The sequence below is a fragment of the Sceloporus occidentalis genome, unplaced genomic scaffold (assembly GCF_023333645.1).
Source record: "Sceloporus occidentalis isolate IW3139 unplaced genomic scaffold, rSceOcc1.0.p SCAF_13, whole genome shotgun sequence".
In the NCBI taxonomy this organism is placed as follows: domain Eukaryota; kingdom Metazoa; phylum Chordata; class Lepidosauria; order Squamata; family Phrynosomatidae; genus Sceloporus; species Sceloporus occidentalis.
This window is the reverse complement of record NW_028316993.1, coordinates 11,842,923-11,856,985: the sequence shown is the minus strand read 5'-3', so window position 1 is coordinate 11,856,985 and position 14,063 is coordinate 11,842,923. Positions and strand designations below refer to the sequence as shown.

Here is a 14,063-nt window from a genome sequence, read left to right as displayed (position 1 = left end):
AAGGTTTCATTTTCATCCGCTACAATGCATAGTTTCATGAGGTTTCTCCCTTCTGAGTGAGAGTTCTAGTTAATTTTTATTTTTAAATCCGTTTGGTTTTTTTGGTGCAAACTCCACCTGCAATTTTGCACATATCATATCATATTTATTTGCATCCTGCTCTTTTCCCAGAACTGGGACTCAGAGCAGTTCACACCATTAAAAGAACACAGGTGAGCCCTGGCACTTTTAATGGCGCTCGCACTCATGGTGCATGTGCAGGAGCACACCATCATAGAAAACAATGGGATTTGAGGTCCTGCATTTTTTCCTTTATGCGAGGGAGTACGGAACAGATCCCCCATGTATACGAAGGGCACACCGTAATAAAGCATTTGACATTTAGAAGTTTATATGCATTCTCCCATGGTCCCCACCATCTTTCATGCCCCCCCCCCCCCTATTTTTAAATCTCTTGACAGCCATTCAGATCTGGAGGGCATTGAGGATGTTCTGAGTGATTACCGGAACTGCCACGGGGCCCTGATCCAGTGGATCGAGGAAACCACGGCGCAGCAGGAGCGGATGAAGCTGGGGCAGGCGGAAGACAGCCGCATCCTTTCGGAGCAGCTCAGCCAACAGATGGTAAGGCGTCCGGTGCTCCAAAGAAACCGAAGGGTTTGGAGATATACGGGAATCACTCTCTCCAGTTTAGGATTCCTGGAAATGGAATCCTCTCCAGAATTTGCAGTCTACATAATTATTGGCAATGTCTTGTGGCATAGCGGATGGAGTATTGCACTCAAGAAATCCAGAATTCAAATTCCCACTTGGCCGGAGGGACCTTGCGTGCAACCTCCACTCTCTCAGCTTCAGAGGGAGTCAATGTAGTCTGAAGAAATCTTGCCAAGAAAACCCTAGGATAGGGATGCTGGAAGTCAGTGTTGACTTGAAGGCACATAACAAGAGAGCCTGCAAAGCATACGTAGTGGTTTGAGGGTTGGACTAGGACTCTGGAAGACCAAGGTTCGAATCCTTGCTCAGCCATGGAAACCCATAGGGTGATCTTGGGCAAGTCAGTCTGAGAGGATGGCAATGGGAAACCTCCTCTGAACAAATCTTAGGAGCCAGCATGGTAAAGTGATTTGAGATTTGGACTAGGACTCTGGGAGACCAGCGTTCGAATCCTTACACAGCCGTGGGAACACATTGGGTGAGAGACTCCCTCAAGCTTGAAAGAAGGCCATTGAAAGCCTCCTCTGAAGAAATCGTGCCAAGGAATGGCTAGGAAAACTGCATTTTGTGTGAGTTTATGATTGACCACTCAAGAGAACCACAGTTTGTAGCCATGAATCTGACAAATGCCTTATCTGTTGTTCAATTTGAAGGCCCTCTTTGCTGAAATAGAGGCAAATCAAGCCAAGCTGGACCAGTGTCAGAAACTGTCTCAACAATATTCGGCGGCCGTCAAGGTAACACAATGTCCCGGTTGCAGCCAATACGGAAATGTTGGCATTGATCAGTTTGATTGGGGTTTGCTTTATAGCCTCCTTTGCTGTCAGATCTGGGATCCAAGGCCATCAGAAAATTAAAAACAGAGATAAGTGAAGGGGGAATGGGATTGAGGAGAGTTGAAAGGAGGAAAGGGATGGGAGACAGATGATAATGGGAAAGAAAGAGAAGAAAATGGAAAGGTAAATGAAAAGGAATTTATTTTGAAGAGATTGTATAAGGATGTGAAGTAAGGGTTTGGTATGTTAGTATGTATGGCTATCACGTTGAAATACTCTTAAACTGTAATGTCAATGTGTCTGTTGAAGTAAAAGCAGTTTTAAAAAGTATCTGTTTGGTGAACAAAAATATATAGTGCAGCACTTTGCAACCTATGGGCGTTTTTCATTTTAGACAGTACTAAATAGTGGAAATGAAACCCACTGACCTCCCATTTTGCCCGTGTTTCTATTCTCAGGACTATGAGCTGCAGCTGATGACGTACCGTGCCTTTGTGGAATCGCAGCAGAAGTCCCCTGTGAAACGCCGGCGCATGCTTTCCTCCTCTGACACCATCACGCAAGAGGTGAGGCATGGCCCAGAATGGACTTTGCCATTCTTTTCTTTTCTTTTATTTATTTGCTTTTAGACCAGGCCAAAGGTTGGGGCAAGGAGCTGACGCACAAGTGGTGCCAAACTGCATCGTTTTTACAGTGTAGATCAGTGGTTCCCAAACTTTGGTCCTCCAAGTGCTTTGGACTTTAGCTCTCAGAATTCCTGACTGTTGGCCAAGCTGGTTGGGGCTTCTGGGCATTGAAGTCCAAAACAAACGAAGGACCAAAATTTGGGAGTCTCTGGTATAGATGCACCCTTAACCTGCATACAAAAAGATATCCATCTTCCTTGTGGTTCTATGTCTCCCTTTCTTCTTCCTTCTCTCCCAGTTCATGGATCTACGGACGCGCTACACGGCCCTGGTGACGCTGACCACACAACATGTGAAGTACATCAGTGACGCCCTACGGCGACTAGAAGAAGAAGAGGTGAGGAGGGATTTCACAAAGATTCTTTTGCATCCTTGGCTTTGAGGTTTCCTAGATCATCTTGGGTTTATTTTCTCTCTGCGAATTTGAATAAGACTGCAACATTTAGGAGTGTGTTGGATGGTGCAGAGCAGCTGTGGGGAGTCATGCCATCCACATGGGTTGCTTTGGTGTAGTCCGCAACCCCAACTGCCTATCAACCCCAAGACATCATAAACATCATTTATAAAATGGGGAACCACATCTCCAGGGGTTTCCAGGAGGTGCAGTGATTCCCTTTTTCACTCTTCTGGGTCCCACAACACCTGCAAAGGCCAGAAATAGAGAACTATTCTCCTAGAAGAGGTGTTCTGGTGGTTACTCCAAGTTCTGTGAAGTCCAGAGAATGTGGAAACAGTCCTCTATGGCCACCCACGTCTATGCTGAGTTACAATGGAAAACTGAAGGCCAGTCTTGAAACACTTTGGGCATAGTCTCCTCTCATTAAACCAGAATTGTAGCCTTCCAGCTATTGTTGGGAGTGTAAATCCCATTACTCTTCAGTAGGCCACTCTGGGTAAGCCTGGTGGGAGTTGTAGTCCCAACAACATTTGGAGGATCGCACAGTTCCTGCTCTTGCCTAAGGTCCACTGTGGAGAGGTTGTTCCCAGAGATACAGCTTTCTGATCTTCTGGGTTGGCTGCACGTCCTTCCCTCGCCCTTGGATTGTCAAGGCAGATTAACAGTGATTTCCTTTACACAATCTGCACTGTCCTCACTCTGTTACTGAAACTGTATGTCAGTTAGTGAGCGTTCAGTGGCATCATGACAGCATAGCCAAAATTTGGCATGGTCTTGAAGATTGGCAACCTGCAGTCAGTTCTTAATTTTTTTTTCCTGTGAGACTAAGAAGCATTTGCTCCCACTAGTTAAAAGGCTTCCCCATGTGCCAGTGTAACAAGCGTTGCACATCCTTTTCTTGTTGTTCCTGTTTGCAGAAAGTTGTGGAGGAAGAGAAGCAGGAGCGTGTGGACAAGGTGAAGGAACTCCTGGGTTGGGTCACAAGTTTTAAGCAAAGTGCGCAGTTCAAAAGCATCCCACCAAAGAGCAAAGAGCTGGGTGATATTGAGAAGTCCATCTTGGAACAGCAGGTACATAGCGGCACGTGTATGTGTCCATCACTTAGGTTTTGGGGCTTTCTTCATTGTTATATGTGGGCCCTAGAGCAGTCTTGCTGACCTGGTCTATCCACATCTGCCAGTCTGTTTCCCTTGAGTTTCTTCCCATGTTCAGGTTTCTTTGGTGTGTACCCATTCTCCTTATTCTTTTGAACATGACAACCTTGTTGTCCTCAGGTTCTTAATGAGGAACTGGCTGCAAAGAAGGAACAGGTCTCAGAAGCGATCAAAACCATGCAGATCTTCATTGCAAAGCATAGCCACAAGTAAGTCAGGAAGAGGTCACCTTGAATCAAGTGAAATGCAATTGCTTGGCTTAGGATGGGTTTTGATCTGGCAAGAGTGGTTGAGAGGCCTTAGGACACTTGCTGTTTTTATTTATTTACTGTGGGCCCTTGTTATCAGCTGGGGTTTAGTTCCAGGGTCCCCCGTGGATGACAAAATTGGTGGATGCTCAAGTCCCATTAAATACAATGGCATAGCAAAATGGTTTCCCTTATATATCGAAGTAGGAGTGTTTTCTCTTCCCAAAGGAGGGAGAGCAAGGAACAAAGTGGAAAGATAGCAATTTTAAAATCCCCCTCCCTGAACTGTAAGATACATAGACGCTGTCCCAGAAAAGTAAAGGTGCAAATCTGAAGAACAAGTCTTGTAGTGCAAGAGTGATACTTGTGTTAAATTGTCTTAAGTAGCTACAGAAGGCCCTCTGCTCAAGGTTTGGGGAAGCTCTTGCTGCTAAGAGTAGGAAGTATTGGGTGATCCAGAAAGCACGGTGCAGAAGTAAAATTGTTCTTATTTGGTTTTGCTCCATTCTTTTTGAATCATCCTTTATTGAACTGCATTGATCCCTTGATGGCAAGGTTCTTCTAGAATGCCAAATTTGCTCATCTTGCCTTGTGTCCTTTGCAGGCTTTCTGGCCAGGAGAAGGAAGAGATTTCGGACCAGCTGAATGTCCTGCAGGCAACGTACAATCAGCTCTGCTCCGAATCCACAGAGCAGCTCCAGCAGCTGCAAAGCCACATGGCTCAGGAGACAGCCCACAAGGTAGCCACTTCCTCTTCCTCTCTTTCCCTCCTTCACAGGATCTCCCCACACCTGCCCTGTTCCTATCCCAGGGGGTTTTGTGGGAGAGCAAACCTCTTCTCCGTTGGCACGTTTGTTTTCACGCACTCAGCCTGTTGGCTTTCAGAAGTTCATGCAAGCCATTTTGCCCCCCTCTATCAAATTCTGAAGAGAATAATCTGGTTGTTAACATTTCCAGGTTTGCTGTTCATATTGATTGTTAGAAATTAACATTGATCTCCAGCACCAAAAATTGGAAGCTCTGAACATGGCTTGAAAGCAAGGATGAGAGTTATGCAACCCTCTAGATCTTATTAGATTGCAGCTCCCAAGAGCACTCTTGCTATTTTGACCAAGGTTGCTGGGGCTTGAATCCCAATAGCACCCACCTGCAAGGCATCATGTTTTCCAGCCCTATCACAAGAGCAGATAGAAATTTCCAAGTGTTATAGGCAACAAAAGAAGAAAGAATGAATGAGAATGATAGGCAGCAGTTTGATGGGCAGAGGAATAAATCGGTACATTCACAGAGGGAAAAAGAAAAAAAGCCAGTTAAAACAACTGAAGTACCGTTCAGGTTTCTAACCAGAAGCATGCAAGAGGAAAGTGGACTTCTCTCTCCCACTTCCCACCATGTTGTCCCACATTATTCCAACTGTAAGATCCTCCTTTGACCAAAAACTGGACCTTCCTTCCATCCGTTTCTCCTGCGCTCCTCTGAGCCCCCACTTTATGCCTTTCGCCCCTTGTGCGCTCAACCAAATGTCTATGAACATCCGTCCTACCTCTGTCCCTGGTTTGTTATTGTTCTGGTGTACTACCTGGATGTATATATACAACTGTATATTGTGTGTATTTGAATGTATTGTTCATGTGTCCCATGCAGTATGCATATCTCTGTGGAGTTGTGTTTTCTCCTTAACGCTTGCTAGCTACCTGCATTTCGAAGCACTGGCAGATTTTCCTTTGGAGACACCCATACACAGAAGACACTGTTTTTAAATGGCGGTGTTGCCACCAGGTTGATGTTTCTGCTACAGCACCTTTAGGCTGCATTATCTTGGCTTTCACAATTGAGAGACCAACATGGGGTATGAGTCCCTTGTTTTCATTCAAGGATATGGCATACTCTCCTCTCATGAAAAGCAAAGGCTCCTGAGGCACCTGCCTTGATTCCTATTGTATCTTATTTGGAAACGGTGGGATGCAATGGTGTCTGTCCAGCTTCAAAGGGTCACTGCTGCATCTGAAGCAATAGAGCTGCAAATAATGCAAAGGTGGGAATTGTCTGGCTGTCCAGCTGTTGAGGAACTGCAGGTGATAGTGTCCAGCAACATCTGGAGGGCCAAATGATTCCTGCCTTGGGAATAAAGAGACAAGAATGTAATGCAGAATGGGGAGTGGATTTCTCCTTAATAATTGAGACTTAACTCCTGAATGAAGGTTTTTTTTTTGGTTTGGTTTGGGTGCTTCATTTTTGGAGGGAGCCTTGCAGGGAAAGTCTTAAAACATGTTTACCTTCAGCAAAAGCCTCCAATCCTTGGCTGAGGATGATGGTACGGTTCCAAATGATGCCTTCAGTAGAAGAAATTGCACATCCTATGAAAAGATACACACATATAACACAAGCATAATGTCAGAGCTCTCTCTGCTGCATTGAGCATGATGTGTCCCTGTTTGATTTGTGTTTCATGTTGAGTTACTGTGTTCAGATTAACTTGCCATCCTTGCTTACTTTTTTTCTCTCCTTGTTGTCATTTTTATAACTAACAATATGGAAGCTGCACCAAAGAAAGATTGGAGGGGCGGGGGGGGGGGGGAGAGGTTAGAAGTGTGTATGTGTGTGCGGTGTTCTTTCTACTTTTTGTGCAAAACAAACAGTCGCATGCCGGACGCTAACCCCCAGCTTTTACACACTGTGTGCGCCCTACGGCTGAGCTGCTCCATAAAGGCTCTGTCTTTAACTGCTCACGGCAAACCCCCACAATGCTGGTAAGTAAAACAAAACAAAATAAAAAGCCTTTTATGACTCTTCTTCTCCTCCTCTTTGATTTCCCCCTTCCTCTTTCTTGCTTGTTTTAATACCTGAATGTGCATGTTTGGAGTTTTTAACTGTGATACTAGGAGGTTTTGAGGACCATTCCAAAGGTAATCTTGACCTGAAACAGGCGAATGTCCATCAGGGCCTCATCCTGGCTGCAGTCCACACTAGAAAGAGCATAATCCTTTCTCAGGAGGTATCAGTGCTTGTCTATAAATTGGCTTCAGCTTCTATCTTGATAGTCAAGGAGTCCCAATCATTGTATCATAGAGGACCTGCACTTGTTCCCAAAACCATACTATCAAAAAACTGGAAGGGACTCAAGGGCCCTCTGTCTAATGCCATGCCATTGCAGGAATATTACACTAAAGTACCCCTGAGGGATGGCCATCCAAGCTCTGTTTAAAAACCACCAGCAAAGTAGAGTCCACCATCTAGCAAAGTAACCCATTCATCCGTCAAACAGCTCTTACTATCAGGAGGTTGTTTGTAATGTTGAGTCAAAAACCACCTTTCTTATAACTTGATTCTATTGATCTGGGTCCTACCTTCTGTAGAAGGTACGAGGCATATTCAGGGGGCCTCGTTGGATCATAAAATCTGAAGATTTGCCTCCTAAAGATGATCTGTTTAACATTTTCTTCTGTATGCATGTGCAATTAGATGAAATATTTGTTAGGTTCTCCCAAACATGGCTTTTCTAGTTCTTTTTCATGTTTAATTGAATCTGGGCCTCAAAGCCTTCTGGAATGACACAGCTGGGGTGGGATCGGGTGGAGGAAACTTGGGATGCCACATTTAGCGTGCTCAGAAACAGCTTGGCAGCATGGCTGCATCTTCCTCTGTGGGCCTGCCATTTCCTAGCTAGCTTGCCCTGTCTCTTTGCAAGTCCTCTAGCCATTCATATTATGGGAAACTAGTCGAACCTTTGGGTGTAAACATGTATCTCCTTCCCTCCCATTTCCTGTGCTTTGTGTAGGTGAACAGTGTTGTGGTTGTTTTGTGCCGTCTGTCTCTTCTCCTTTTGTTGAGGGCAAATGCATGGCTGTTGTTCCCAGTGTATCTCTCTCTTTCTCTGTCTCCATCTTCCTGCCTCTCTCCTTTTCCCAGTCATCTTTATGGGGAACTACATGGCCACTGGATCACTATTTCTGCTTCTGCTGCTCTTGGTGAATGTCCGAAATGTCTCAGCAATGCCATCCCCTGCTTGGCTAGATTGACTGAAACAACTGTCAAGACCAAAGTCTTCCATCCATCCATAATCTGGATGTTGTTCTCAAGAATTATATGCGTTTCCTACCTGGGGGTTGGGGTTGGGGGTGGTGGGTGGGCATCTGCTCTCCATCCTGGTCTTCACCATCCCCTAAAAGACTGAGACATCCTTGGACCTGGGGTATCTTAAAATCATCTTACACCTTCCTGCTTGTTTCTCTGGTCCTGATTTTTTTGTTTCCTTTCTTCTCTCTAGGGAACGGAGACTGTGGCAGGAGTGCTAGACCTTGGCACAATGGAAGTCTTCCATGTTTCGGGGGCCATGCAGAAAGGCCTCCTGGACCAAGAAACAGGCCTCCTGCTCCTGGAAACCCAAGTGGTCACAGGAGGCCTTGTGGTTCCCAGCACTGGAGAAAAACTCTCGCTTTCAGAAGGCTTAGCAAGAGACATCATAAACATTAGGACCTACCAAGAGTTGCAGGAGCTGCAGAGTGCGGTCCAGTTGGTGGACAGCAGTGACCCTAAAGGGCAGCCACTTCTTCCTCTTGTGGCTGCCATGTCAGATGGGACAATCGACGAAAGTGTTGCTCTGAAAATCTCAGAAGTGCAGCTCCTCACTGGTGGGTTTAGAGAGCCCTCCAGCCATGGGAGGATCAGCTTAGAAGAGGCTCTGCTAAGAGGCGTGGTTAACACTCACTTTCATGAAAAACTGGACACTTACCTGAGTTCTTGCAAGACTTTGATCGACCCCAATTCAGCCAAGAAGATTGGCTTGAAGGACCTGCTGCAGCAGTGCATCCTTGACCAGGAGACAGGGCTGAGGTTGCTTCCAGTTAGGCAGCTGGCAGGTGGGATGGTGAGTCTAACGTCAGGCCAGAAAGTCAACATCTTTCGTGCGGTTCAGGAAGGACTGATAGAGACACAGGTAGCCGTGCGGTTACTGGAAGCCCAGCTCTTTGCTGGTGGCATTGTGGACCCTAAGAGTGGCCACCGGTTGACTGTGGCAGAGGCTGCAAGACATAATTTGATTGACCAAGATCTGGCTTGTGCTCTTCTGGTCCGGCAACTGCAGACAGGCGGCATTGTCGATACAGTGACAGGAGAAAGGCTGTCGCTGGATGAAGCTGTGAGGAAAGACTTGATGACATCAAGAATGGCTGTGGTGGTCTTGGAATCTCTTTGGTCATTTCAGGGTCTATTGCAACCTGAATCGGGTGAGATCCTCACAGTGGCAACTGCGCTGGATCAGGGCATCTTGTCTTCCGAATTGGCCCATAAGCTCCTAAGCCAGAGGCAATACATTGAGGCCATCTTTATACCAGAAGCCCGAGAGATTGTGCCCTGGCAGAAGGCTGTTGATGGTGCGATCCTGAGCCAAGATATTGCCGAGAAATTAAAATCAACACTCCTTCCTGATGTCATGCCAAACATGCCCCTTGCAGATGCACCAACCAGCAGATCGAAAAAGACTATCCCATCTTCAGATAGCCCAGTGGATCATGGAGAACAGAGTGAGGATCTGTTAAGGAGCTGTGAAGAAAGAATGCTGTTCTATTTGATGACCCACAGCTATGTTGACACCCAGAGTGGCCAAAAATTGCTCCTCCTGCCAAGTGAAGAGGTAATCCACCTTGCTGAAATTGTTGAGCCCACCATAGAGAAGGTGCCTTACTCTCAACCCATAGAAGCAAGCAAACACCAACCTCAAGGCTGGGAGGTTGTGGAGGACAGGAAGGCTGCAGCTGTGGAGGCAGAATCCTGTAATAATTTGGCCTGGAAAGAACTTGAACTGAATTTCTCAGCATCACAAAAAAAGCTTGAGAAAGATCCAACATCAGGCATTTGTCCATCTGCCAAAAAGAATGAAAGGGAAACCATATGTCAAAATGTAGGAAGGGACGTGAATGTGAAGAAGCGAGAGAAGGAGGTGAATTCTGTGGGAGACTTTGGAAGTGAAATGGATGACTCCAAAAGAGAATCAGGACAAATAACAATGCAGAAGCGAAGTGAAACAGAACTGCTAATATGTAAATCCCTAAAAACTTCTAGCACTGAGAAAGAATTGGGAGACGTGAAGATGGGACTGGAAGATGATAAGTTGGCCAAACAGCCAGCAGAAGAAGAGACAATACTTTCTGAAGAGCAAGAGAGAGTCTCTGAAATTGGAAGAAGTTGCATTGAAAAAGAAACCAGCATGTCTCTTGATAAATGGGAGATGATGGAGGACTCGCAAAACTTGAAAAAGAATGCACTGGAAAAAGTGATTCTTGCAGCAACAAGTGAAGGTTCTGATGTTAACTGGCTAAATATGGAGAAAGTAGAAAATGGATCAATAGAAACCCTCCTTTATCAAGCCGAAGGAAAGATTACAGATGAACTTAGTAAGGAAAGACGGCTGGATGTGGAAGAAGGAGTAGTTCATTCCCATCAGACTGAAATGTCGACATTTCCCAAATTGTCCACGGAGGAAGATGATACTCTGAATACACTGATAACACAACTATGTGACGGTGGCATAATAAATGAACAGACGGGGAAGAAGATGCTCTTGGATGAGTCTATAGCCTGCGGAGTTGTGCCCAGTCACACAGCCATCAAGTTGATGGGCGAGATGAAAATGTTTGGTGGCTTCTTTGATGCTGAGACCTGCGAATCGTTGACCACTGAAGAAGTAATCCACGAAGGACTGATGGACGAGAAGCTTCTCCAAAAAGTGCTGGCCTCTGATCAAGCCATAAGTGGAGTGATCGATCCACTCAGCAAAGCCATTTACTCCATCAAGGATTCGGCGGAGGTTGGTTTGTTGGATAAGGAAACTTCTGCAAGGATCCTGGAAGGGCAAGTGGTCACTGGTGGGATTGTTGACTTCAAGCGCGGCAAGAAAGTGTCAGTCACTTTGGCTTCCAAGCTTGGCTTGGTGGAGCGACCCACCCAAGAAGAGCTCAAGAAACTAGAGAAGGCGTCTAAGGGGAAAGGCACTGACAGTGCAACCAAAGAGAAACTGATCTCTTTGCAAGCTGAAATAGGTGGCATCATAGATCCTGAAACCAAAGAACCTTTAATGGTCCCCCAGGCTGTAGGAAAGGGATTGCTGTCTAAGGAAATGGCCTCTCAGGTCCTGATGAAGCAGATAGCCGAGGGAGGGATCCTTCACCACAAGACAGGCATGAGACTTTCAGTAGAAGATGCCATTGTGCATGGATTGATTGACCAAGGGCTCTACGACGATCTCAAAAAGGCAGAAAGTGTGTGTTATCGTCAGTATGTTCATCCAGAAACAAAAGAACTCATGTCCTTACCGCAAGCCGTAGCCCTTGGATTGGTCAGCTCAGATTTTCAAAGCAAAGTTCAAGGCATACAAGCCTCAACTGGAAGCATATTTGACCCGGCATCTGGTCAGAAAATGACATTGACTAATGCAGTGAAGGAAGGATTATTACCCAAGCCGGTTATGGAAAAAGCAGTGATCTCCTCTGAAATGAAGCATGCAATTGTTGATCCAGAGAGCTGTCAGTTGATTCCCTACTCAGAACTGGTCAGGAAGAGCAAAATTGATGTTGAATCAGGACAGAGATATTTGGAGGTTGTCCCCTTTCGAGACCTCAAAGACGAAAGGAACGGTAATGTGCTTCTGTGTCCACAGGCAGTTAAACTTGGAAAGGTGGAGCCCACACTTGCATTGAGGTTGTTGCAGACCCAAGCGGAGACTGGTGGCATTATAGAGCCTTCCACTGGCCAAAGATTGTCTCTGGCCGCTGCTTTGGATGCTGGGTTGGTGGATGAAGACATGGCCGAAGCCATTGCTGTCAATCAGCTCTTAAGGGGAGGGATTGTCAGTACCGAAATTGGAGAACGAGTGACATTGAAGGAGGCAGTTGAAATAGGAGTTATCAGCAAGAAATTGGCCAGTGCAATTCAAAGAAGTTCTCCAGTAACCAGTGGAAGTGATGATGTGAAAGAGCATGATGGTTACCAGCCACAGCCGTTGCTGCAGAACGGTACCTCAAAGACTGAAGTATTGGACATTTGCAAATATTCTGCTGACAGCAATGATGTGAAACAATCAGTAGTGTCTGAAGCAACAGACCCCAAGATATCTGAAGAGGCTACTACTGATTCTTACAAAGGAATTCAGGAGATGCAGGAAGAGGCTGGTGACCCAGTGCTACCCTCCCTTCCTCTTACTTCTGTCCAAAATAGCTTATCTAGGCAACTTTTAGGAGAAGGCAAACTGGAATCTGAGCTGGCCTTGATGCTGGATCCAGTTGGAGCCATGCAACTGAAGGCCCAGAAAAAGGACATTAAGAGGAAAAACAAATTGAGGCGGGAAGGACTCTGGAGAGGAGAGGCTGAAAAGCAAACTGGAAGTGATCAAGTGGCTGAAAGGAAATGGGAAGATGTGGTGCAGAATGAGAGGATTAATGGGGACCAGAAACAAAAAGAGAGTGATAGCACAACTCTTGACCTCAGTGAAGCTGAGAGAACCATCTGCTTCAAATCTCAGGAGATGTCTGCCTCCAGTGAACTTGGTCCTGCAAGTCAACAAGAGAATGAGAAAACCGGCATTGATTCTGAAGAACCTGCCAAGCTTAAAGAGTCTAAGAAGCCGGCCTCAGATGAAACTCTGTTGGTAGACACCAAGACTGAAGAGCCAAGACTGGGGTATGAGTTCAGAAGTCAAGATCACAATGCTTCAGAAAGTGCTGATGTAGAGCCCACCAAAAAGAAGAAGAAAACCAAAAGGAGTAAAAAGCAGGTTGCCATCACGAGAGAACATGATAAGTTACCTGAATCTTCTCAGCAGAGGCCTTCCCAGATTCCTATCCCAGATTCTAAAGAAAACTTGATGCAGAGGATCAAAGGTGAGTTGACTTCTCACGTCCAAGTATCCTTCCAGGAGAAAATCTCTGGCAAGATGGTGAGGAATCTGCTCAAGCTAGAACAGGTGGATGGGAAGAAACTGGATCAGCAAGCATTTGGAAAAGAGGAGAAAGAAGCTGGAGTTAAAGAGAATATCACAGATGACCAGAAAGTGAGCATTATCCCAAAGACAGATGTGTTGGGAGAGGTAGCTGAACAAGAGACTAGATCTGAACAAAATTCCTCATCAGTGGCAGCTACAGCAGAAATAAAAATGAAGGATATGCTGGAAGAAAAAAGATCTCAAGAAAAGGCCCAAGAGCCATGCCTTCCAAATGATGAGGTATCCAAAGTAATGGGCATAGATGACTCAAAATCCTCTGAGCCTTCAGAGACAGAGGCCATTCTAGAAGCTGAACCCAGGGGTTCTTCTCCTATATCCTCTCTTCTACAAGAGAATACCATCCAAGAGGTGATTGGGGGAGATGTCAATGTTGATGTTAAAGTGCTGCCGATGGCTGAGGAAGAAGAGGAGACTTGGGATGCTGACTCTCAGGGAGGCAATATGCCTGGTCCAGAGGAGCAGTCATTGCAAGAAAATGGGTTTCCAGAAGGCGAGAGGGATTCTTCTGCTAGAACATCACCCAAGCTCCCAGACGCAGCCCTGAAAATGACCAGAGAAAGCGAGAATGCCGATGAAGAAGGATCCTGCATGGTTGAAGATGGCGACAAGAGATGGCCAGAAGCTCCCAAACTTGCCAAGGTAGGTTTGACCTGATTCAAGTACAGCAACGTCAGGGACATTTAGGGATATTTTAGGAGGTAGCCAAAGTGAGAGGGTTTCTTCCCTGAAGACAAAAGGAAGAAGCCGCAAAGTGGCGTGCAGTTTGCCATGTTTGAAAACAGTTGTTAAAGTCCTTTTTGATACAGAAACACTTTCATGTTCACTCATGGCTAGCTCTGGGAGAAATGGAAAGATTGAGGAGGTTGGCAGGACAACTCCATCATGTATCCTAACTTGCATCTACTCTCCTTCACTCTTAGAGAGAGGAAGGTGGTCTGATGGAGACTCTTTGCTATGATGTTCGTTCATTTTTAATAAAAATGTCATTTAGAAGAGATAAATTCCAGAGGCCCATAGTGGTCTTGTCACAGCAAGCCTATTTTAGCTTTGTTGATATGTTGTCACATCAACTATTTAAATAACCTTTCCCGCC

General features: G+C 45.7%; 1 protein-coding gene across 8 annotated transcripts in view; it reads left to right on the top strand.

Moving 5' to 3' along the window:
* Positions 1–14,063, top strand: part of MACF1 (microtubule actin crosslinking factor 1) — a 257,008-nt gene that overhangs the window by 125,333 nt on the left and 117,612 nt on the right. For 5 of the 8 annotated variants that reach the window (XM_089478295.1, XM_089478296.1, XM_089478294.1 and 2 more), the window contains exons 29-35: positions 462–624; positions 1,368–1,451; positions 1,949–2,056; positions 2,415–2,513; positions 3,491–3,643; positions 3,848–3,936; positions 4,580–4,715. In XM_089478295.1, the coding sequence (XP_089334421.1) occupies positions 462–624; positions 1,368–1,451; positions 1,949–2,056; positions 2,415–2,513; positions 3,491–3,643; positions 3,848–3,936; positions 4,580–4,715 (832 nt within the window). Of the gene's footprint in view, positions 1–461; positions 625–1,367; positions 1,452–1,948; positions 2,057–2,414; positions 2,514–3,490; positions 3,644–3,847; positions 3,937–4,579; positions 4,716–8,242; positions 13,610–14,063 lie in introns of all 8 variants that reach the window. The other 3 variants (XM_089478291.1, XM_089478290.1, XM_089478288.1) reach the window with 1 other exon arrangement.